This window comes from Columba livia, chromosome 2 (assembly GCF_036013475.1).
Source record: "Columba livia isolate bColLiv1 breed racing homer chromosome 2, bColLiv1.pat.W.v2, whole genome shotgun sequence".
Classification (NCBI taxonomy): domain Eukaryota; kingdom Metazoa; phylum Chordata; class Aves; order Columbiformes; family Columbidae; genus Columba; species Columba livia.
Window position 1 is genome coordinate 98,209,414 of NC_088603.1, and position 26,463 is coordinate 98,235,876.

At 39.3% G+C, this 26,463-nt stretch overlaps 1 protein-coding gene and 1 long non-coding RNA gene across 5 annotated transcripts in view; one reads left to right on the forward strand and one right to left on the reverse strand.

Moving 5' to 3' along the window:
- Positions 1-121: 121 nt before the first annotated feature.
- Positions 122-26,463, reverse strand: part of LOC102096498 (dynein axonemal heavy chain 5-like) — a 170,061-nt gene continuing 143,719 nt past the window's right edge. For 3 of the 4 annotated variants that reach the window (XM_065052935.1, XM_021295674.2, XM_065052934.1), the window contains exons 73-77: positions 25,665-25,853; positions 17,568-17,700; positions 7,851-8,059; positions 2,803-3,024; positions 122-1,486 (exon numbers count right to left, since the gene is read on the reverse strand). In XM_065052935.1, coding sequence (XP_064909007.1) covers positions 1,268-1,486; positions 2,803-3,024; positions 7,851-8,059; positions 17,568-17,700; positions 25,665-25,853 — 972 coding nt within the window. In that variant the 3' untranslated portion in view covers positions 122-1,267. Of the gene's footprint in view, positions 1,487-2,802; positions 3,025-7,513; positions 7,562-7,850; positions 8,060-17,567; positions 17,701-25,664; positions 25,854-26,463 lie in introns of those variants that run through there. The other variant, XM_065052936.1, reaches the window with a different exon arrangement.
- On the forward strand, positions 6,957-26,400 carry LOC135578582 (uncharacterized). Its single transcript, XR_010470387.1, has 3 exons — positions 6,957-7,271; positions 9,131-9,223; positions 26,127-26,400. It is a non-coding gene; the product is annotated as an uncharacterized LOC135578582 (long non-coding RNA).

The window sequence follows — 26,463 nt, forward strand, 5'->3', positions numbered from 1 at the left end:
AGTGAAATACTGTATGATTTGTCTGTCTCTTCTGCAATATGGCCTGTTTTCTGTTCTGCAAGATTTGATGTTTTCCTAAACTGACAAACAGGGAATAATTATTGAAATGAAGATGTCAAAGTTCAAAGCAGTTATTTCTTTGTATTTTATACAGCAGAACAGTAAGTGCTACAACATAAGTACCTACAGATTTTCTTTATATAGCATTTAGTTTTCTCATTTTACTTGTCAAAGAAAGGAAGTGATGCAGTTTCCACAGAGCTTATAATGTAGGGTTTACAAGGAGAAAAAAAGTATTAACAATGTACTCACTGCAAGCCCTTCTTTCATAACATCCACAGCAATTTTTTTTTGTGTTGAATTTGTGCTGGTGAAAAAAGCCAAACGTTTTCTGCCAATAGCTGACCATCTATTAAAAAAGTAGTAGCAATCACCCTTCAATTACAGGGTAGACAGCAATGGTGGTAACACACAAAACCACAAAAACTAACGGATCCAAACTGGTGTTCAGATGTGTTCACTCTGAGAAGGATTGCAAAACTTTTTTCTCACTAGTAATGGGGGGGTGCACATCTTCCTTATACTGGGACATAGGTTTAGAAATTAGTTAATATGTGCAAAGATAAACCTGCCTATTTATACACTTCCGTGAATGTTTTGCATAAACAAGTGATTAACCAAGGCAATGGGAGCATCCATTAGTAAAACTACCCACTAAGTTTACAAATGCAAAACCAAATGAGCTGCGCCTTGGAATACGTGCAGATAAAGTTTTACCATACGTTTAATTCACTTGTCATTACAGCTTCAATAATGCTACAGATGATAAGTTTTCAACTACAAAACTGAATTTGAAAATAATTCTCTTATATTGTGAAGTAGTCTTGCATTAAGAAGAAAAGATAACATCTACAAAAGAACCACCATAAATGTCAAAGCAGTTGTCACTATCATAAGAAGCACTTTTTTCGTGGTGTTTCCATAATGAGCAAGCTAGCTGATTATATTCTCACTTGCATTATAACAGCTGCCAAATTTTACACCTGCAACTGTTTTCCCTCTGATATTCCCTGGTTAAATACATTTACTATTTTTGCTGTGAACAGAGTAAACCGATCTATGTGCAATTAACACAATCTTTGTACATCACTTGCTAATTCCCATACCCCAATAAGAAGGTAGCCAACACTTAGTCAATAGTAGAAGTCCTACTAGTTGCAGATTAATCTTCCTAGGTGGTTCTTTCCTTATAGCTGTATGCTGGCCCTTATTTTGAATTGCAGAGCAGTGCAACCCCCCGTAACGTCCAGTGATCAGGATTCTGCACCGTCTTCAGATACAAAGAGAAAATGTACGTCAGATCTGTTCTCCGAGGCTTTTTGTAGACAGGGCAGGAGTACACACTTCTGTCTTGCTTCTTTGGGTCATGTAGGGCCAACGTGCTAACAGCATACACATGGACTACGGGAAGACTTGTGAACAGCACCTGGGAGTGTTAAAAGAGATATATGGCTCAGTATTAGAGAAGCAGGACAAGGCGTCTGAATTCCGAACGCTAGAACTCCATTCAGTGATGGCCTTCAGCAAAAGCTCCAGCACCACAGCAGAAGCGCACACCAGAACACAAGTTCTGTGCTCACTGCTACATTGGCTCTAACTTTAAGGCAGTGGCAGCTAAGGGACAACAGCTATCAGGAAGCCTGGAAGAAAAAGAAAGCAGCAGAAACTTGGAAAACTGCACCTCATGGAAGCAGATGGACAAACAACAGGGTGGTTCTAAGAGGGAGAGATACCATTATCTTTTTTCCTGTCTTCTGCCCCTTTGGCTAGTGTTCCCCATTCTTTCCCCACCTTCTGTTCCCTGAATGGCAGGACTGGAGCTACAAAGGCCAAGCTGCATTTAGCAAACCTCCTTGTTAACTCTGCACTGCTGGCAGTGGAGCTTCAAAGACCCAAGGTGCCTCCTGGCACAGACTAGATCCCTTCAGGTTTTCCGGCATTATAAAATGTTCATTGGCAGTAGATAAAAAGAAAGATCCAAACCCAAGCGCAACACGGAGGCTTGCTGAACACTCCAGGGCACTTGAGTAAACTTCAGGTTTGAAGGTGTGTTTTCACAAACCAAGCAACAGCTGTCACCAGAAGCTACAGCTGGCAAGCTTTGATTTGGAGAAGTTTGCACTCAGCCAGACACTGAAGTGCTTTACCTACAGAGAGGAATTACCTCAGCTCCCAATTCCAGGACAGTTATCACTGTTTTGGAAAAAGTCAACAGCAGCTTTTCCTACTCCATAGTGAGGTTTTAAATTTGCCTCGTCACATCAGTAAAATGTAAGTTCATGAAGCATCTGAGCATAAGTGCAGAACTACTACTCTATCTCCTATTAAAACACTAATGCCAGGGATTTCTAGTCATTCAAACACTGACCTCCACAGCAGCTGTCATCAAAACCAGTCCCAGGCTTTGGAAGTTGTGACAGGGTCCCACGTGGTCAGTCAAAAGAAGGCTGACAATGGGTTGCACGATTTTATTCAAACGTAGCTGTGCTTCCAGGGCTCCAGAAGCCAAGGAGCCCAGCATCTGATCTGCTCTAGAGCGGTGCATCCTGAATTCACTTGCTGACAAAAGTCTTTTCATTCAGTGCTGGTAGGTAAACACTCTGCCCCCTGCTCAGCCCTGCTAGTGTTCTACCCTCTTAGAACCTGTTGTGAAACCACTGTCGCAGGCACCCAGAATCCTTCCCGCTGTTCTCTCAGCACGCCATGTTGTGCCACAGTCAGTCATGCTCACTTGTTCCTTACCTTTGGTGCTGACTCGACAAGCTTGCTGTTTCTGCGGTCCCAACCTGCCCCTTCCAGGAAAAGGCCATATATGTAAACCCCACCGATGTCAGCAGGAGGAGGGCCAACAACATCTTCTTTCATCATCTTGGTCACTTCATTGTGTAAAACAACACTGTCCAGTGTCCACCCTTTAGCTAAATTCATGCGAGTTGTCTCTTGCCTCATAGCAGTTAGGAATCCCTAAAGAGATTGAACATGACTTAGAGGGTTTTAAGAAAGCCTAAAGTTAGCCATTTTCAACTTTTTCCCATATAAATGACACTAGCAGCATAAAACCTCATCCCACAGAATCCATGTATATATAAAACTAAATTCCATAGTGTAAATCCAATGCTTTCCTATACTTCCCCAGTACCACACATTCTTATACACCTGGTGTGCATGTGTTGGTGCTACGAAGCCACCAAACCAGCTTATTTAATGTATCAGAAGCTGCATGTGTATCTCACCTCACCTCACATCCTACTTTACAACCAGCCAGATAGAGAGAGGTTTACAAGGCTGCCAGATTAATGGGTTTTGTGAGGTTCCAAATACAGGTAATTGCTAAGCCACAAACAGCACTGGTATTTTGTGTGCTATTTACTCATCTTTTCTTATACCAAATGCTCTTCGGTCAACAAATCATGAAACAGTTTGCGGAACACAAAGGAAATGCAAACTGGAACCACGCAATTAAATAGTGCTCAGTGCAAAGCCTTAATATACTACAATAACGTACTATTCCAGACATGGGTAAGATAAACTCGCAGCACTTCAGCACCACAGAGTGAAACTCACTCTGGGCTCTGAAGAGCTACAGTCTCATGATTTCGTTACAAACTGTCACAAGAGAAGCCAAACTGAAGATGCTGTTTAGCTTCTCTCATACAACTAACTGTCCATGCGCACGCACAATGCAGGGTATGAGAAACACCTTAGACCTAGGAGACAGGAAGGTAGGCTGCTTTGCACTTCAGTCAATATGCTGTAGATATACACCTAATTTAACTTACAGAAACCCATTTGCATAGCTGGGAGATGAATGAATAAAACACCGAAACTGAAGATGCAAGAGCAAGGGGGACTTAACTGAGAAGGACAACGAGGAAGGAGGCAGATTTCAGAGCAGAGAATCAAGGTATGTGGAGACTGAGATGGGGGAATACAGTGGCACACGGGGAACTCACATGGGTGGGTATCAGAGAGCCAAGAGCACAGCTAGGAAGAAATCAAGAGCAATGAGGGAATTGAACAAGCTTTTAATCTTTCTTCATTATCCACAGTGCAGGATGCTCTGCGGAGCTACAGTCAGGTCCAAAAGAATAGAAAGAAGTCAGATGCAGAAAAATAAGCACTTTGGTTTACTGAATCAGAGGCCACACTCTGGCTGCTGGGACTGTAGTGATTGTTGCACATGCTACACACTTTGTAGCTACACAACACCCTTCAAATTATGAGAATGTGAGATTACATTCATGAACTCAGATGTTTCTGTTAACTGACATCAGTTTCTTCTCATTAATATCATTCCAGACACCCCAGGAGAAGAGTTTTTAAAGAGGTTTTGTGATAGCACAGATAATTGTAATTGCGTTTGAAGTAGTTGAGAACTCTAGCATATAGCTAAGGGAGACAGGATTAAAGGCCAAATTCTTCTATCAGAGATGCCATTAAATGAAAGCAGAACTCTTGTAGTTAATTTGAAGTCTTTTAATTTGTAGAAACATGCTACTACCAATAGTTTAAAATACACAAAGTGCTCACTGCCAGAAGGCCCCAGAGGGCTACTGGATCCCAGATAAACTGAAATATTAAAGAAAGAAGAGCCTGAAGAGGACAAGACAGAGCAATGACTGCATTAAGGGAATCGGTTCAAAGACACTCTGAAAACACGAGAATAAAAGTACACTCAGAGCTGTGACTTGTCTTCAGGGATAAGATTTAGACTGCAGACTATTCTTACAGAAATGGCGGGACCCATACGCTGCTGTCTGCAGTGGGACTTGCAACATTTATCTGCTCATTTGAATGAATCCTAGACAGTGTTTAAAGTCTGCAGCCCTGAGCTGGAGGCCCAGCCGGGTATCCCAGAGCGGGAGAACTGCACAATGAACTGCAAGAAAGAATCAAGTGGCTTGAGGTGCCACTGTGTGGCTGAGGGCTTGGCTCCCCACACACCCCACTGTCAGAGACACAAGGAAACACTTGCCATGACATTTGTTTCGAATCTTGGTAATCTTTTCCCTGATTTATTTTTTTTAATTTGTGTGGGGGTTTGGGTTTTTTGGGGGGTAGGGGACGCCTGTTGAGATTTCAGAAACAGTGAAAATGATTTCGTCTTTCTTCACCTGCCTTTTCCCGAGCTTCTCCATGGGCTGCTCAGTGAGGCCGCTAAATCTTTGTCCCTTTGCCCTCTAACAATCCAAGCAAACTAACTCTGAACCTTCCAGTGAGGGAAAACCAGGCATCCATGGAAGCTATGACAAGAAACATGGAAATCGTCTAAGTCTATTGCTTTCACAATCATATTCTCTCATTTACCTGGCTTAGGAGGTTCTTTGTTTGTCACTTATTTTGCAGTTTCTACAGCGAGCAAATTATGGCAGGTTTACTAGAATTAAGTGGGCACAGAGGAATGGAGGCAATTGCACTTCGTATTCTTATTAGTATTCACATTGCTTTGGCATCTAAGGGTCTTAGGCTGAGAGTTCATTATGCTAAGTACTATACAACCAGAAAGACAGTTCTGCCTCACCGGGCTTAAAATCCATATATAGGACGAGAGACAGCAACTGGGTACAGAGATGCAAACAAGAAAACAATAAAACAGCATCAGCCACAATGTGGAAATTGGGAGGTAGAAATGAGATATGCATAGTGCCAAGTTTTTTGAGGAAAAAAAAACCAGTAACATCAGATTAACTTCCAGGAAGGAAGAAAATTCATGGCATTGTCTTGTTTTGTTCACCCCAGCTATCTTGGCTCAATGCAGATATAGACAGGGAATCAGGTTTCTTCTACATAGAAGCCTGAGCCTGCTCTCATTTGTATCACTATAAATAAAGATTAACTTCTGTGAAATTACTGAATTTATCCTAGTGTATAAACAGTCCAAGAGAAGGCAGAGTCAGGTCCTATATTATTTTTTATTGCCAGAACGTCTCATTCTCCCAGTGCTATAAATCCACTTTATTGTCTTGTGCCATCCATGGCATTTATCCATCGACAATAAAGCAAACAGTAAGATCTATGCAGGCAGGCAAATTACGAATTACTTAGGAGCTGCATTTCATCTCACAAACAAAAGGATTTTTCTGACGATTTCTCAGGTATTACAAACAAGCCATGAGAACTGCAGCACTAATACTTCATCACCTCAACTTGCTTGAGAAGATGAAAATCAGTTTTCTTAACAGATTAAATACTAGTTTTAAACACAGCAATATTACTATTAAAAATAATTAATTAAATAGGAGTTTTTGCTCAGGTGAATTTCTTGTAGAATGAGCCACTCACACAGCTTGGGTGGCAGAAAATGGAGACTACAACAATAACCATCTGATTCTTAAGCTTGTGATTGTCAGCACAAGTAAATTTTTAAATCGGGTAAGCACATTGCATTCTCAGATTTTTTTCTCTGCACACGGTGTATTGAGGGACTTTTAGAACTAAGTGTTATCAAGTGTTTAATTTTGTGTTTCTGGAGGCTTTCTCACTATTGTCTACTAAATCACAACTTGTTTGGGGACATTTTACTCTGATTATTTGGCAGCTTTTTTCAGAAATGCAGATGAATGGACCAAGAAAGCTGTAGGATGCCCAATTTCGGTTGGCAATTATCAGAACTGACACAACCTCGAAGCACCAGAAAGCCAGCTAAAGCGGCCAGTATGAAATCTGTGTCAGGTCTTGCTCATCTGTAGCACAAAAGCGAACACCAACAAAACCAAAAGCCTATCAGGGTTCCATCCAGCTTGAATATTGCAAAAGTTACTTAGGCATATTCTAGAGTCTCGTTATTGATGTGTTGCTAACCAACCAAGTATGGAAGCATAATCATTTTCTTAAAACTCCTGCTTTTCTCCCTTGTACTTTGCTCAGGGATTCTTGGAGCACACTTCCATGCTGTAAAGTGGTATCGGCAGACAGCTGGCACAGGAGAGATGATAGATGGATATTTCCCAGCAGTAGCCCTAGAGAATATTTGCCACGGTGGCTTTCTCTATTCTAGGCAGCTGTTTCAGCTAGCTTTTGCATTGCTAACAAGTACTGAGATTAAAATAGATCTTTAAAATAGCTTTTTGCTAAGGCTTCGCGGAAACCTGTTGGCTGGATACTCTCACAATGACTCACTTCCACAACTCACACTTCCCACAAACATCTGTGAATCATAAAAAGCTTTAATGAATGTGGATAGCTGTGCAAAGAAACTACACATCATCTAGGTATGTATTCTTTCTTTTAACTCTGTTCTCAGCTGTTCCCTTTTTTCTGTTTCATTTTGTGCCAGGTTTTTATTTTAGACGGCGCAGGCGAGAGGCTGTGTTTTTGTGTGTCTCTGCAGAATTAGTCTGGCACAATTCTGGGGTGGTATAAATAACAAACCTTCCATTTCAAGGACCTAATTTGCAAGGGTTGAGAGCCAAATCCAAATCTCTTCTTCCTATGTCAAAATTTTGAAACTTACCTTGTTTTGTACTCAAAGAGATTTTCATACAGTGAATTAAAAACGTTACTGTAACAGAGGAGAGGAAAAAGGAGGATAACATTTAAATGTGAAAAGATGTATTTACCCAATTTCTACACTATAATTAAAGCCATCAGAAGTTGAATCCCATTATTTCAGTGGCGTTCTTTTGGTCTAGCAAAATTTTCTTCAATAGATATTGAGTTATCCTACATTTATGCTAAAAAATGAATTTAGATTATACTTTGTATAATCATGATTGAGTCTATTTGAAGTTCTCTCAAGGTTTAATTTAACTGTTATGTGGGAGTTGAAAAGATCAATCTGGCAATCTTACCTGTGGATTAAAGAATCCTGTCATCCAGAACTGGTTTGGTCGGCCATCCTGCAGCCAACTGCTGAACTGCTGGTTTCTTTCAAGAAGCTCAGTGAACCAAAATCCTAAAGTAGCCGACTCCCAGGAAATCCTAAACCATAGTTTTGGGACTCTGGCATCATACATGTTATCCAAAGCATCTTGCAATTCCTCTGACATAATTATGGTTCCTGGAAGAGTAGTAAAACATTCAGAATGAACTTCCCCCTAGCTTGCAAAGGCAATTAAAACTTCCAAATGACATTCAGAGTCTAATAAACCCTCTTTTGTTGTGTCTTAATTGCACACCTGTTGCACTAAAGTCTTACTAGTTTGCAGTTAATTTGCTCAAACTTATAAGACTTGATTCAAAGCTAAAGGTGAGAAGACAAATTACATTTTTCAGCTATTTTGATCAGAAATAAAGATTTTTTTTTAAACAACTCTTTCTCCCTCACACACAATATTTATATTCATTATATTCACACTGTGTTTGGAATGTGATCAATCATTTAAAACAGTTTTGTATATTTTAGTGGTTCCTACATACATGATCAATGATAGAGATACACTGTGTAACTCATCTATACACTGAGCATGTACTGACAGTGATTATATTAATGAAATTCATTGTTATTAATGATAACTTTTTATATTTCCATTATCAAGATTCCCAGAGGCAATGCACTATGTAGAATAAAGCTACAGACAAGATTTTATTTTATTTTTTGGCAGTGGCTGTGCATACTCAAATATTCCATGCATAGTACTGCTTTTTTCTCCATTAAAATATTGGCATTTACTAAGACAGTGATTTTTCAGTGACACTCACCATTCCATGTGCCAGAAGTTCATACACCTTATCAATTTGTACTCTCAATATTACTGAGAGCTGGCACACGGCCATGCTGCAGAATACCTTCTCTGTTCCAGCTAAAATATTTTAAATTATAGAAACTAGTCTGGTAGGCCTCACTCCAGGTAATTGTTCAGGTAATACCAATGTTCAATGCATCATCGTAAACACAACTGCTGTAATGCCACAAGGACTACATGAGATACCAAACAGGATTAGGTGGCTTCCACCATAGTGTAGAACATTCCCCCATTTCAGGGGAAGAAGGAGAATATCTAGAAACCAAACACCAGCTTTTAATTTAGAAGAATACAGGGGCCACTCTAAACACTTGCATAACAGTGTGCACAAATCTGGTACTTTCTACTTTTTATCAATGGCAAACACGCTTCATTTCTTCCTGCAGATAATGACCTGCTCTCATTTATCTGCTCCTCATTTCATGCAACAAATGCTGCGAGGAAACCATCAGCTTTTACAAAGCTGCAAACATTAAAAGGTACCGACTAACTCATATTCTCTGTGATGGCTTCTAAGTCAGGTTCAGAATAGTGTTTTGGGATAGCTAAGAATCTCTACAGCACAATTAATAAACCTTCTCTTTGAGTATAAATCTTCTCTAGCATACAACCAAGAGCACCAACACTTAAGAAAGAAGCCACTCTGTCACTTCCCCTTTGCCTAGAAAAATGTAATATTAGACCACACATTCTATTCACCTTCTGGAGGTAGAAAAAGTGAAAAAAAAATCACGCAACACATTGTTGGTTTCAACTTCAAAGCTACGGTAGTGAGGGCAGAACACAAGCGAAGAGCACTCAGCTCTGGGGATCAATACCATGTGAACTAAGAAAGAACACACTCTTTCATCTCTGGTTCTTCCTTGTCTTCAGGCTGATGCAGCCAACTTTCTCCTGCAACGAGGCTGTGAGAGAGCCACATTTTCTTCTCTGTTCTCGTGGGCAGCTTTTCAAATAGGGAGATACAAGCAGCCTCTGCCCCAAAGCACGATGAAATCTCTTAGGATGTTCTGCTCATTATGACTCAGAGCAGCTGCTGAGAACGCTAAGCCGGAGTGTTCTTGAGGATGAGGTACGATCACAGTTCTGGCCTTGCCCATATAGCTGCATAAATATTCCTAGTGAGTGGGTGTCAGCTCTGGCAGTCGGCATACAGTGCTTGAATTTCAGCACTAAATGATATCTGTGGGTGTCGGGATGCATTCCTGCAGCTAAAATACTCCAATCAAAAATAATGTATAAAATAAAATAATTGTCAGAAATAAAATTATTAACACATGGGAAAAATAATGGCGTCTTTCTGGAGAAGGGGGATAAAGGTGATTGAAAAACTATATTTGATGAATTGAATGAGTAGCACAACACCACGGGCTTCTCACATTCTACTTCTGAGAAGCTCAGAGCACTGGTTACCATATGAAGAGACAGAATGTCCTATGAACTTAACATGACAGGCTTGAATGATCCACGAATCACATAGGCCAGCTGTTTATAGCTTGGCTATTTTTGGTTTTACTTCATGATATTCACTTTCTTGAAGGAAATAAAGCCCATCTGAAAATTACTGATGACAGGTCAGTTCAGTTAAAGGCATTAGTGTATGTCCATGTTTCCAGAATAATATGTACTGCAACCCTACTGTTTGCACAGCATACACAGTGTGGAAATTAGATTGCTTTTTACATTGCCCTAAATTTAAACCATTTTACTTCTAAAGCATATCTAAATCTAACCAATGGCTGTGTCGCAAATAAGCCAAATAAAGAACCCAGTTCTGAGGGTAACTAGTTTTTGTTTGTAATTAAAGTGAACAATCCATTTTTTAAAAATGGATCTAGCTTTAGGGTGACTCATTCAATAGATATAATGCTTTGTATGGACTGCAGCAGGACCTTGTATGATTTAATGGAGTTGACCCTTTTCACTACCACACCTACCACATCTGAAAATACATATCTGCAAAATTTGGATCTACATTTTGAATTTAACATTTAGGAAAGCCTGTATCTAGACTAGAAAATGTGCATATCCCATTTAAATTAGTGGATTAAGTTAGGAACAAAGGAATGATCTTAAACTCCATCATGAACCAAAAAAAGTCTCAATTCACTGACTGATTCTCTTCCCACAGGCACAGATGTGAATAAAGGATAACCAGAATAATTACATAGAATATAAATGAGATGAGAAGAAGGTAGTTTCTCCAGCAAGTACAGTTTGCCAATAGCTGACATCATTACAGCAGGATTGGAGGATGCCTCTTGAGGACAATGCCTGCTAGACAACGAGCCCGTTAAGCTGGCTTTAAGAGTACACAGAGGAGAATCTCTGTGAAAGCATCAATCCATTCTTGACCGTCAGAGTTGCAACTACAAAAGCTGATCTCCTCAGCCTTTAATCCCCACTTAAGTTTGCCTCCCAAGCAACCAGGTTTATTATTGGACCAGTCACTCCTTGCCTCCACCACCAAACTGCAACTCCCTCTTCTTCATTGAACACATTGAAGAGAAAATCCCAATTTGCCTGTAACTTCATGAGCTTTCCTCCCTTTCTGTGTTATGGCAATAGCTAACTTGCTCATGCTTTCCCCAAAGAAAGCATTATTTATTATTCCACCCAAAGGTACAAGGTATTGTTTCCCCATACCTGAAACTCAATGTTTTTTTTATTTTTGCAAGCTTTAGTATGTTTCTGCTAGCTCAGTGACCACCGTTGCTGTGCTGAACTAAGTCAACTTTGCTTCAGGCAGCTCTTTCAGTATTTCCCTCTTTCTTCACTTGCAGCACTTGGGCGCTTCAGCATTTGGAGATGATTTCCAGCAAGCTCTCAGAAGCTCATTTAACTCCACCACGCTGTTTTAATCCCAGCTGAGCCCTGCAATGCACAACACTCTCTCCATTTTTTCTTGTAGACTGTGGCATTCTTTCCAGCTGCACCTAACCTTTGCCCTTGTTCTATTTTCTGTTTGTTTCTTCCTTCTGCAGAATCCTCTGATTTATTCTTCAGGTCAGGAGAGATGAAAGGAACTGAGAAACTTGAGTAGCATGTGATTTTTCACATAGAAGCGCGCACACAAATCCTAGATTCTTTAAAACAGCTAATTCCTTCAGTCAGCAAGAAGGCAATTTGAAAGTCACCTTGCCAATTGTTCTGAAAACTTCCCAGCTAAATGCACTTGGTTGCACCCACCAAAGGACAAAAAATAAAAATTTTAAAGCAACAATTTGAAGATAAAAATTAGTGCACACACTGATACAAATCACTGCCCTGAGCTAGAGTAATAGAGCAGGCAGATTAACTATTTTCTGCAATTTGTCCTAAATATGCAATGTGTGTTTCTTAACAATTGTCCCAGCCAGCATCATGGTAAGCATGCATAACACTAATTGAGAAGTCCAGAAATAACATGCCACACTTTGTAAAAGAAAATAAGAGGCATTCTGGCATCTTTACCTGGATGAGAAGTAAATAATAGATGGGAGCTGCTGAGCCAAGACTAACTACACCACAAGACATACCAGTCTCATCCCTTCCATTCCTCAAATGAATTCCCCATTGTTACATTCCATTAATGTCCTCACTGAGTGCTCTTAAGCATCTTCAAATAAAATCCTCATCGAAAAGTGGATACACAGGAGATCCCTACAAGCCTTACACACACACACACAGAGTAAGAATTAGTAAGGTAAGAGAGAAAGACCTTTCAGTCCAGAATTTCATTACTATTGTCAGCAGGCCAAACTAAAATTGTGTTGGTGTAGCAGTCTCAAAACATTACAAGTCAAACCAGAACTTAACCAGCCAGTGGGACTGAGTCCATACTCCTTCCCTTCATGGGAAATTACCTTTCCTGTGTGCTCTGGCAAGTCTAGTTTCCTATGCTTCAGTTTTTTACCACATAGATTAGAATAAATTACTGGCTACCTCTTTGGGCTCTTTTAGTGTTCATTTCTGTTCTTCTTGTAAGGTGCTACACACAATGAACAGAAATTCCTTGCAGCAACAGGATGCAAACGCTACCATCAAAATTGTAATATTCTGAGTTGGAAAAAAATAGTGAATATTTACCTCATTCTTTCAGGAGCTTAACACACAAGTTTGTGTAGGTAATGTAGGAATTCTAAGTCATTCCTATTATGTATGTAGAACTATATGCTACATCATGTCTACATGAAGTTCTGGGTGTTTCAGCATATTCTTTCATGAATGACAATAAGGAAACACGTAAAGCCAACATGGTGAGGAAATAGTTTGTAATAAGGTAGCAAATGAATGACTGACATGTACAGAAACTAGTGAAATGCAGCAGTATCCTCAAGGCCTTGTTACTGAGTTATTAGTCAGCTTTATCTGAATTATAAAGTTCCAAAAACATTACAAACACATTAAAATACATATTTTTTTTACTCTCCAATACCTTCTGTCTCAATAGTCTCACCTGTAGTTTCTCACACTTCTCAACCTGGCATAAACATATACCTGAAACATGCTAATATATTAATTTTAATGAGTTTTCATGCATAATTTAAAGAACATGCACATGGTATACATCTGTGTGGGTAAAAAAGAGGGCAACAGCAAAGTCCCAACTCCTCTTAATAATATCCGTGTTCCTTCCTGACCCTATTATCCCAAAAGCTCTGATTGCCCCCTCTTTCAGTGTAGGATAAGAATAATCTGTGATATTTTTTCAATACCCGCCATGTAGGTTATGTATGGTGTGCATTACATGCATGAAAATATTCTGGATTTGTAAGATGAAGGGTCCCATGTTGTAGTTGCAGTGGCAATTTTGCTGAAGTCTGGTAGAGCTTCTCCATGTCAAATGCCATGATGACTTCTGAAGCAGATATTTGAATTGATTCCACTTGTTTTGCCTTCTGTGTTGGTCTTATGGCTTATGGCTCCTGTAGGTGTTTGCACAATGCTTGTCTTGCAAATACTAACAAAAATGGAAGGAACAAAAACTCTGGGACCGTGGAAAGAAATCTTTGTACATTACAAATAGTGTAAAAGCTTTTAGAGGGATTCCTGTATTTCTCAGGAAACATGTTAACAGGAAAAAGGACTTCTCTCTCCTAACTCTGCAAGTACTGCACAAATAGCAGTGGGAATTCTGTGACCATGTGGGACATATATGACATGAAAGGACAGCAAATCCAAGGTTTGCTGTATGGCTTTCGCTTCTTCATGAAGTAGGCAGTTCCAAAGTATTAGCTGGAAAGCACAAAGCTATGAGGCATCAGAAAAATATGCCAAGTGGACACAGTTTTATGACCAAAGCAGAATCTAGATATACTCATAAATAAATGTAAGTACTGGAACACAAGAGGTTCCACTTAAATTTGAGAAGAAACTTCTTCTCAGTGAGGGTGCCAGACCACTGGAACAGGCTGCCCAGGGAGGTTGTGGAGCTTCCTACTCTGGAGGCATTCAAGACCTGCCTGGACATCTTCCTGTGTAACCTCATCTAGGTGTTCCTGCTCCAGCAGGAGGATTGGACTAAATGATCTTTTGAGGTCCCTTCCAATCCCTGACATTCTGTGATTCTATGAAATGAGTTAAGCATTTCCTTCTTTCATGACAAGCCCTTAAACAGAATGTTAAGTAGGTTAAAAAAAAAAGGGGGGAAAAAAATTACTAAAAGCTGTGCTTATTGCCATTGCAAATGATCCAATACACACTTCCAGTGCTACTATAAGCGTGCTCCACTGCTGAGATTCAAGGAAGCCACTCCAGGGGAACTAGGGATAACTCCTACAGAATCTCTCTTCTCACTGTCTCTACTGATACAAGACACATCAACGTGCCATCAAAACATTTACCACGTCTACTTTGGTGCACGGAGAAATAAAGAGAGCCTTCTCAATCTCAGAGACAGGCCACATTCAGTTCCCCTCAAACAAACTCCAACAGACTAGGAGTAACTGAATATGTCATTAACTTTTACTGCATTTAAAGACAGTGCCTTGGGATTTGAAGTGCCCACTCCCCAACAGACAGCCAGGGTGTCAGTATTCTGTGCCAGAGGCATCTACACTTCCACAGGAGGAAGATAAGGCACATACACAGGAACTATGTAGCTCGTACACTGCCCTGCAAAAAATAGTCACCTTGTGCCAAAGGCTCAAGATGTGATGTTCATAACCCATTAGGATCTGGAGTTTTGGTTTGAGTCCCATATCTTACTGCTCCCCAGATGAAAAGATGAGAAAACAGCTCTTTCCTTGTCTCTAAAAAGGTTTCTCTGTTTGGAACATTGCCTCTATTTAGGTCACTTGGGAGGACAACCATCATTGCTCTTTTCTGATTTATGTGAAGCTCTGCATTGTACCAACTGTGAAACAAATTCTGGGCAATCAATAAGTAATTAAAACAGAACTAATGGTTGGGACATAACTGAGAGTACAAACTGCAGCTACAATCTAATTATTACAATTTGATCCAAAATAAGTATCCCTCCAGGCAGCGAAGTTTATTGATAGAGATACAGGCTTGTGGGGCACAGATGCCAACAAACATGTTAGACGCATGCGGAGCATCTTCACCCATCCCAAAAGCTGGAAACTGCTTAATCTGCCCTCTGGATAGAGGGACAAAACTGGCTCTGCAAATTCTCTCATCATCCCTCACCTTCAGCCACACATGGGCTCTCACTGAGGGGGGCTTTATATTACCTCAAATGTAACTTAGTGAGAAACAGCAAAATGACAAGGTCCATCTATTCACATCCAACCTGCAGAATCAAATATTCAGAACTCGTTTCACAGAGCTACCTGACACAACATGAAGATATGCTTTATTCTTAAAACACAAAACTTGTTTTGAATTTGTTTGAAAATTTAGATCTGCTATAAGAAGGTGCTCAGGCCTTCACAGGTTAATGGAACCAGAGGCGGACACATAACCAGGGCAGATGTCAATAGACACATGACCTGTTTGAGCAGTCAGATCAGGTTACCTCATTGTAAAGAAAAGAGAGCACCTCAGGTGTTCTGAGACTGCAGCTGACTGATTTGGGGGGAACATCTGTTATGGGACAGTCTGGGATTTTCCCCTTTGCTGAGGCAAGAGAGAATGCCTAAATGTTCTCTTTCCAGCCCCTAAATAATGGTCTACCACATGTACTTGACACATCATGAATCTGCCAGAAGCCAGTAATCGTTATTGTTAACTATACATCCAATTTCGTTTTCAGGGCAATTTTTCACTATATTTAACTTGCCTCTCCCTAGGAAAATTATAATAGTTTAGAGGATTGCACAAAAGTTGCAGCATTAACTTGATTAAACACCTGGTAGAGGACTGTGCCCACTGTGCAACTGAGTACTAAGTGCAGATAAATTATGTTACTCATCCACCCCTCTGCAGAATATTGTACACTTTGAAACTTCCAATATATCTGTCACAATCAAGGAAAGATTAACACTTCATTGGATGGAAAGCATTATTTTACTTTGCTTCAGAATGGACTCTATGCACACATAAAAGGGAACTTTCAGCTCAGTATTGAAAGAGAGGAAAATTGTTTCTTCCAACTTGATCTTTGCATAGGTTATTATAGGATATGGAAGCTAATTAGCCTTGGGCCTATTATGAACCTTTTTCCTAGATTCAGATTATAGCCATGATGTTGAAGCATGCATTGTTGCCTCACTGAATCATGCAAATGACAGGAAAAAATAATCCCTTTTTATTCTTGTGTAACAAAAATCCAAATTAAAAACATCTCCCTTCATGAAAAACTTACTGTCAAAAGACTGGAAAACTCCAGTAAGACAGATCACAGTACTGCTATCACCTGTATCAGAAGGGACTAGTTTTGAGGAACTCTGACCCTGTGGGGACAGTTTGCTGTCTCAGATATTTTCTGCCTCTGCAGCAGAACAGCAGACTTGAGTGACATCTTAACCAGTGGAACTGAACCGTTCCTGCTTGATTTTCATTTATTGTTAATTCAAGAAGCTTGGCTGAGCAACAGTATGCTTTCCTTTCTGGATATTTCAGCTCTTGCAGATGAGCAAAATGGGAAGTGAAAACAAAAAGCCGATGGTAACATCGTCGTACCTCATTTTTCCTCACTCCTTTCTGAACAAATTTTCCATCTGTTTCTAGTGACCTCTGCTCTTTGGTTTATTTTAACTACACTCACTGTTGCTCACTTTCAGCCAAATACCTCTTGTCTCTGAGAGATACAGAGTGCTGCTGCATACCTCCTGTGATGGCTAAAAGCAGAACCCTATTGTTCTCTTTTGACTGGCACTCCCATTCACTTCAGCTTCCATTTAGAGGCATCCTATTTGGCATAACCAGTTTCATGAACATCAGAAATCTCACTTTAAATTAGTCTTTACCACCTGGCCTCCTGAGTGCCCTGTCTCCCAATTACTTAGCAGCTGCACTTCTATTATACCTTGTTCTATATCATTATGTCTTATCTTAATTTCATAACAGATGCTGGCACATGACCTGAGGTTGTAATCCCACAACCGAGCTCCTCTGAACTCTGTAGAGATCCTAGGGAGAATCACAGAAGTGCTGTTGTGCTGTGGGACATGAACTGCAATACTGGAGCACATGGATACAGAATAAATTAGGGTAGAGTGTCCTCAGAGATGCCATCAAGAGGCTTTAAATGCTAGAATTAATGATCATATGATAAAGAGAGAGAAAAAGGTAAAAACATGGGGAGGGAGAGAACAAAAGAGAAAGAGTTTAAAAGGGAGATAGGAAGGGAAATATTTATTCAGCTATATAGTATAAGCAACCATTATTAATAAATATTGCATCTTAATTATTATGATTTTTAATAGTGTAACTTACCGTCAATAGCCAATTTGAGATCAGTCAGTGTAGTTCGAACTGTTGATAGAACATGCTGCATACGGTCAATTTCTTGATGGAGAAAGATGTTCATGGGTTGAACAGCTCCCATCTTTTGAAGCTGGGCTTTCACCTAAACAAGAACAGTGCAATGATTATAGAATGTAATCTCCTGTGTCCCATGCAATAATTTTCCAAAGCAAAAGGATGCTTCTTCAATTGCACCGCGTAATTCCCGAGGAAAGAAACTTTCATGTAACAGATGGCCAGGCAAGTCCTGTGCCAACTGTAAGGTTTAGCAGACTATGATTCATTAGCTCACCAAAAGCTCCTCCATCATTCTAAGGAGGGAAAGTTCCCTCTCTTTGAATGGACACAGCAGTTCCTTCTGTCCTTGTTAGGCTGTGGGGTCTTAGATGTTAAAAACCCCAACCCACAGTAGAAGCCACAAGATTTGGTATAATGGGTGCTATTTCAGCAAGGACAGAAGCCCACTGGATTTTGCTTTGTGTTTTTCCAGATATACTCATGCATCTCATAGTATACATTGTTATGTATACTATACATTATATACACGTAGTAAAAATTACTGAAGATATTATTATTATACTGAATAGCAAGTTTCTGAAAGATGAATATAGCAGTTGAGTAGTTACAATTGTTAGTATAAATGACTAAAGGCTTTGACTAATTCCAGTTCTCAGGTTTCAACTAACTTCAAGCCAAATATTTCAACTTTATATGCTATTCTCCTTGGAAGACAGCTATCAGCAATGTTATTAATAATATTTTAATCATAAGGACCCATGAGTTTGTCAGACAGAATGTCCAAGAAATAGGTGCCAACCGATTATGCTAATGCTTTGCAGCCTGACAGTTCATTGTACAGACTGAGTTAATGTGTTTCTTCCTGTAAATGAGAAAAAAATACTAAAATCAGCTATCACGAGACTAGAGCTGAGACTACATACTGTTTTGGGTAATTTACATGATGAATTATTCTGATTTTTTTCAGACCTAATCCAGGGAAATCTTCTGCTTTCTGAAAATTTCACAAAAATTGATAATTCTTTCTTTTGTCTAAAAAAGAAAAAAAAAGATTGCTATTTTTTTTCCCAGAATACTTAGAAGTCTAGTGAATGCCACTAATAAGAAAGGAATTGTATAGAATATAGTCCATGCATTTTAACCTTTAAATAAGAAATACACTTTTTTTCCAGTCTACAGAGCATGTGTTTCTTTTGGGGATCATTTAGAGGAAGAATTTCTCCTGTTTGAGGAAAAATTATATGGAAGATGTTGCTAAAGGGGTTAACTTCCAAGATATTTATATTTATTTATCTAGAAAGAGAAGATGAAATATTCCAAAATATTACTGCACTGATGATCACACCATTTGTTTAACTAGTGATTTCACAGAATTTAAACATTCTTCTGATTTGTTTTCATGTACTTACAAAAATACTTGCAATGTTTTGAATAATGGAGTGAACCGATGGTGCAGAAATTTGTTAATCCATCCTAGATATGTTCACAACACTCAGCCTGGAGCACCAAGCATAACCAGATATGAAAACTGAAAAAAATTACATACTTTCTACCTTACTGTATACAAATCAATCCTGATCTACAGTGAGATTTACTAGGTGTAATATAGTGCCTTTCTCGGAAATCTTGCTGTTGAGATTAATTTTAAATACCAGCTCTGAGGTATGATTGACTGTTTTTGTATTAGAATTCTTATCAAGCAACCAGATTACTTACTTCTAGTGCTGTATTTATTATGACATAAAGAGATAGATCCCAACTGACAGGAAAAAACCTCAAAAGACAAAACTCAATAACCAAAGTAGTCTTTCTGAGATTAATATACTAATTCCATAAAGCCCACTTACATCTCCTTCTTATTATGCAAACAGCTGTCATCTAACATAAAACAAGGTGATTTAAGAAAGGAGCAACTAAAATAATAATCTTAATAGCTTTGTCTACATGATTTTGCAGCACACGTCTCTACTGTGTCAGATTCTTCTATGCCCATTTCTTAGTTGTCCCCAGGTCACCAGCTCCTTTGTCACCACATACTTTGTAGGACATTCAGCAGAAAAGTAGTTGCCAAAATCATGTCATTTAACAATCAGTGATTAAGTTACTGTAGTAGTAACTGCCTATAATTTTCAGTAAATGCTATAATGTTCAGTTAGGCTCGCCTACTTGCTATACCCTTTGTCAGCAGAAATATCAAGTCCATCATTCTGTGAGATGATCTAAATAAGAGGCCTGAATAAGAAAGACAACTCGAGGCGTGTCCATATCAAAGCTCTTTTCAGGTGGTGTCAAGGACCACTTACCTGTTGCATACAAGGAAGCAGGCAGTGACATATGTAGGAAATAGCTGATATGACTACTGTATCTGACAGACTTGATAAGTAAACCAGAGACACCTTACAAACCAAAACATCCACATTAACATTTCAGTTCAGACCTTTTGTTGTTGTTGTTTGGGTTTTTGTTGTTGTTTTGTTGGGTTTTTTGTTTGTCTGTTTGTTTGGTGGGGGAGGGCGGGCAGGAGGTGTGTTTTGTTTTGTTTTTTAGCAAAAAACGTGCTCTGGAAAGTAGGCTCCAGGCATACAACCTGGCTTAGCTTCAAATTAAACTAACTAAAAAACTCAAAAGCTATGCTTCAGGGAGTCTCATGTACTACAGCCACTAATGGGTGTTCAGCCTAGAGTTAGATTAATGTAAATTTCCCAATAAAACATGTAACACAGGGCTGAGGTCCTCAGATGAAATCCTGTTCCCATGCAATACTTGCTAATGTAGTCATAGACTTAGTGAAGTATAAGACAAAATCAACACCACAAAAAATATTTAAGGAAAACCCCATTGCTACTTGGGTTAGAAGCCAAACTCCAGTGAAGTGCAGCGTCTTTGGAACGTCTCCATGTCTATTCCCTAGCAGGCTGTTTTTCAAGCTGCAAAGATCGTTTTTGCTACAAACCACTGTGTGTGACAGGCTGACATTTATTGTTGCATCTGTCTTCACTCACATGGACTGACTGGACCTAATCATTTTACCAGTAATCTGTTACCTGTGAGGCAAGACCCACAAGCAAAAGGGGTTATGAAAGCAGAACTCTGCTGCTGCCTCTGCCTTTGGAGTGAGAAAAATGAAGACAGTTTCAGGTCAGGAGGAAGGTTTATTTTGCTTTTCCACCACCTGTGTCAAACTGCAGTCTGAGAAAGCATGCAAAAGTGACTTGTTTTGTTTATAGTCTCCTGGGTGGACACTGAGTTTGTTATTTCACTGGTGAAAGAAAGTGTGACAAGAACACAACTACAAAAGCAGCATCATATAGCATGGGGTAAAATGGCTGCCCTGTTTTGAAACTTGGTTGTTCCGAAGCCATTGCCAAAGGCTAATAACTGAGAAATGAAGGCCTCTGTGTAACAACCTGAATTTTCTCTGGATTCACAATGTGTCAAGAGAAAGTACAATCTGAAGCTCTGAATATCAGAAAATATTCAGTATCATCTGGCCCTAACTTAGTCTGTTGGGGATTTTAGCTCTGTTCAAATTTACTACATCCTTTCTAAAGGGAGCCACAAGAACTACTTGAAGATAACAAAGGCACCTGCCACTTTCCCTGAAGAGTATTTGCTTTTAATTACCTTCATTTGTTTCCTAAATTTTTGTTCTGTTTCTTCAGTGATAGTAACTCTATATCTGGCTTTCCAAAGACTACCACGTCATGGCCTTACTGGAGCACAATATTCTTCTAAAAGCAAACCCAGGCTGCACTGCTAGGACTAATGAACATTCTTCTTTTTACTGTTCTTATCCAATGAGGCATGCAGAGGAACTCTTTTGGGCACATTCCCTCAGTCTCTTACAATTTAGTATACTAGTTTTATTTGTTGCAGGATTGTTAAACTGATCTATTAGGTAATAATGTCCTGGATCAGGTAATTATGTCCTGAATGATGAAATGTTGATTTAAATTGACAAACAACAGAACTCATCTCATTCCCTTTTTTTTTTCAGACACCACAGGAAGCAATTATATAATCTATCTCACTCCTTACACTTGTAAGCTTAATTTCATGTGCTTATTATATTGTACCTTCTGCTACATTCTGTTGCTTCTTCCCTCAGAGAACACTTAAACTCTCTCTTCTTTTTTGCTCTAATGAAATGCTTGACTACATGTTAGTGACCATCATTGGTTTTGGTTGTTTTTTTTTCTTTTGGTATTTTAGACTTTTTTTTTTTTTTTCTTTTCTTGTCAGTCTATGCCACCTTTCATTTAAAAATTAGCTTTCTTTACAGTTTACTTTTGCCCTCTCCACCCTTTCTAAGAGGTTCCAGAACTTCAGTTCAGATGAGAAACCCTTTTGATATGTATTTTTTCTTATTGTGTAGAGGTTGCCACACTCCTGGCACCATGAACAACTGCAGCAAAGAGGTGGAACTGGGCACTAAGGGGAGAAAAGGGAAATCCCCCTTCAACAAAGAAAACATTGGTAAAGACTCAAAGGAGTTCTAAGATACAGAGAATGAGAGAAAGGGTAAATCCATTAGGCAAAGTGAAGAAGGAAATATTGAGGAATCAGAAACTGCAAGAAATCATGTCAAATCTCTTAGCCCTGCAGAATTAGAATCTGAAGCTGTAGTGCAGCTGATACAGGCAAAGAGATGCACAGAGGAACACATTATTATCAAAACAATCTTTTGGAAAATCACCAAAGGATGCTCTGTAGGTACTCAGAGCAAAGCAATGACTACCATGGCACAAAAACAAAGCATAATTTTTTAATAGTTCTGTGGAAAAGTATTTATCAATAATGTGGACTGAAGAAACTGTGTAAATAGAGGGGTGTGATTAATCCAAAAGAGGTGCAATTCACAGATCAAGATGTATAGAGCCTGAGAAAACTAGAAATCAGCAGGAAGAGGTGGTATCTACACTTATTGATAAAAGAATGACACAAACTTAAATCCTGAGCTCAGAATACATTTCTAAGCAATACAAAGGGAAAAAAGTAGATCCAACAGGACATCCTCTGACCATGCCTGTAAGAACAAAGCGGGGAAGGAGAGGAAGCAAGCTCATGCTAAAGTATGAATCCCTAATATTGATTTGTCCTGTTGTATTGGGTTTGTGTGGCAAGGTTTTGGTAAGGAAGGGGCTACAGGGGTGGCTTCCGTGAGAAGCTGCTAGAAGCTTTCCCTGTGTCCGATAGAGCCAATGTCAGATGGCTTCAAGACAGACCCATTGCTGGCCAAGGCCCAAGGAGGACCCCATGCTGGAGGAGGAGGATGCCCAAAGGAGGCTGTGGCTCTGTGGGAAGCCCGTGTTGGAGCAGGTTTGCTGGCAGGACTTGTGATTCTGTGGGGACCCATGTTGGAGCAGTCTTTTCCTGAGGGACTGCACCCCGTGGAAGGGACCCATGCTAGAGCAGTTTGTGAAGAACTGCAGGTCATGGGAAGGACCCATGCTGGAGAAGTTTGTGGAGGACTGTCCACTGCAGGAGGGACCCCACACTGAAGCAGGGGAAGAGTGTGAGTAGTCCTCCCGCTGAGGAGGGAGGAGCGGCAGAGACAACGTGATGAACTGACCAACAACCCCCATTCCCTGCCCTCCTGGAGGTAGGAGAAAATGGGAGGGAAGTTGAGCCTGGGAAAGGGAGGGGTGAAGGTGTTTTAAGATGTATTTTCTATTTCTCATTATTCTACTTTGATTTGACTGGGAATAAATTAAATTTATTTTCCCCAAGTTGAGTCTGTTTTGCCCATGATGGTAGTTGGTGAGTGATCTCTCCCTGTTCTCATCTCAACCCATGAGCCATTTGTTATATTCTCTCTGCCCGGTCCAGCTGAGGAGGGGAGTGACAGATTGGCTTTGGCAGACACCTGGCGTCCAGCCAGGGTCAACCCACCACATCTTTACAAACATTGAATCTTTCTACTTGAGTCATAAGAGAACAGCTGTTGAGCAAATTGAAGTAAAAAGATGTTTCCTTGAAGCTCAGAGAAAATGTCAGAGAAGTGGTACAGAAGCAAAGAACTAATTGTGAGCATCATTATCAAGATGATTGCTTATCAGAAAATAAAAACCTGCATGTATGATTGGCAGATCATGAGAAACGATAATAGCTTGCCATACTACTAGTTGATGAAACAGCAATGAAAACAATTGGCAGTGATTTTTTTTACACAGTCACATGGAAAAGTGTGCACTGTACCCAAATACAGTAGTAAAATAGACAAGACCCCAGGGTAGAACTTTCAAAATAAACTCTCCAGTGTCTTTGTCCTTAACTACAGGTCCTGGCTCCATAACTGGTTGTCTCCAAAGCTAAGACACTTGAGGAAATGACTGAAAAGGGGAGACCTACTCCGTGTGTGTTTTGTGTGGATAACATGAGTGAATAAGCCAAGAAGGAATGAGAGTGAATGAGGAAAAGATTAAACAGCAGAAATGCCAGAGAAAAAGAGTATTTGTTCAAATCATTTAGAAGTGAAATTTGGATTAAATAAGCATGAATGCATTTTACTAGACTAAAAGACACAGCATAAATTTCCCAGGGGTAAAATCTGAGGGCAATAATACCCTCTGGTTACAATATTGTCCAGTACTGTTGATGTTTTCTAAGTATTATGAATTCTTCAAGGGTAAAAAGTTGACAGTTTAACAAGGGAAAGAAGAAATAATCCTTTAGAGGATTTAGCAAATATATTGAAAAAAATTAGCTCAATACACGTATTATAAATATGGCAAAACCATATATGCTACCCAGGCACTTCAGTATTATAAGGAGCTGAATAAAACTAGAAGAAACTAGTTCCAGGAAAAAGCTTTACTCTGATAGGGAGGATAAGGAAAAAGGACTGAGAACAACCTAAGGTGTAGATTATAGGTGCATATCCAAGGTGTAAAGCATTAGATTTATTAAATTCAGTGTTATTAATTATTACACTTACTATATTTCCTTTTATTTGCTATATATAGTATTTATTTACTATTAAATAATAATATGAAAACTAGAAAACTGACTCCATTCCAAATCAAATTCTACAAGTAAATGACTTACATACTATCACTGGGAATCACAAACAAGCAGTGATGGATGGATGGATGGATGAATGGATGGATGGATGGATGGATGGAAAAAAAAAACCTATATGGAGAAAGCTGTTAGAAAACCTCATTGAAAAAATGTTGCAGATTGTAAGTAGCTTGCCAAGAGGGGAATAAAAAGAGAAGCTCTGAGTTGAATTATGACGGTACAGAAGAGGCTGTTTGAACAAATTGTATTAAATCTGAGATGAATAGTAGAACAAGAGACAGTCCCAAGACTATTGGTTGTAACATAAGTGGACACTCTAAGTTTGCCAGAGAAGAAAATGAAGTATAACCTAACAGGTTGCAATACTGTATACTGGGCACCCTCCAAGCTTGGACTGCAACCAGGGAAAAAAAGCACTACCAGTGCAGAACAGAATTGTAAATAATAAAATCATGGAAATGAGGGGTTTTCAACAGTTACTGTTCATGAAACACATGGCAAGACACTTACAAGTTGATGCAAGAGTGCTTTATGCTGGATTTTTCCATTTAATGAGATTGTCAATCAAAAATGCAAGAAAAGATTGACAAATGTTTCTGTCATGGCTTAAACTCCAAAAAATCTGGGGCATGAAAAGGTCAGTGATAAAATCCATTATTCATAATGATGGTATCATAGTAAGAGTAGGCAAATTGAAATCTGTAACCACTATAAGATCACTAATACTTCAGAAAGAGGCACTGGTGTCTTTCTCTAAGCTGCTAAGGAGAGTAAGAAATTTCTGAAGTTTCTAATCGCTGTTCTGAGTTAAGGTGAATAATTAAGTGGACTATGGCATTTGAAATATATGTTTCCAGTGTAGGAATATTTTAGATAATAAACAAAAGCAGACTTCTAAAATACTGTGTATAATTTTTAAAGCTTTTTGAAACACATGGCAGTTACATTTAACAAGCACAATAAAGCTCAAAAAACATATACCTACATACATACATAAACTGCTTGTATCTATAAAGTAGCCTATACCTCATGAGGGTTATAATCTGGAGGTAACTTCTCTAGCATCTCATCAGCAAGACGGTGCACCACTGCTTCTCGAGTTTCGCCTCCTCCAGCACTGCTGTCTTTGGGCTGGATGCTCACTATTGTCCTTAATGTCTCATTAGCCAGGTTAGTCTGGTAAGTTATATCTGCATTAGGGTGAAGTCCAAATACCTTAAAGTAAAAGGGAAAAAATTAGGAAGAGAATTGCAATTTTCCTTCTAAAATTACATCAAAGAAAGAATCCATGAAAATAGATAAAGGAAGAAAATCCTCAGCTCGATCAAACAATAGATATGAATAGGTCAGTGGACATACACTTATTTAACTGGCCAAGGGTCAAGCTCAAATGGCCCAAAAACATGAACTTAGGCTGCATATACAAGAGCATTTTCATTCATATGAGTGGGGTTTTTTTTAACTGATCTTCTGCTTATCTTCACATAGCAGGCTTTGGATCATGCTGCGGAGTGCTCCAAGGGCGTACAAACTGATTCCTTTCCACTGGATCAGACTAGAGATTGTTGGAAACGTGTCATGTGTGGACACCGACCGCTCACCACCCACTCTTTGTCTCTACAGATCTACTGCTGTTGTACCAGCCCAATAATTAGACCAATTACCTTTTATAACACATTTTGTTTTACTTAGTCTCTTGGATTATGAGGCATGCAACGAATTAATAAAGTGAGTGAATAAAACACTGTCCATATTCAAAGCACCTAAAGATCTTATGACTGGTGATATATTTAGGACATTTCATGGTTTAGCTACTTTTGGTTTA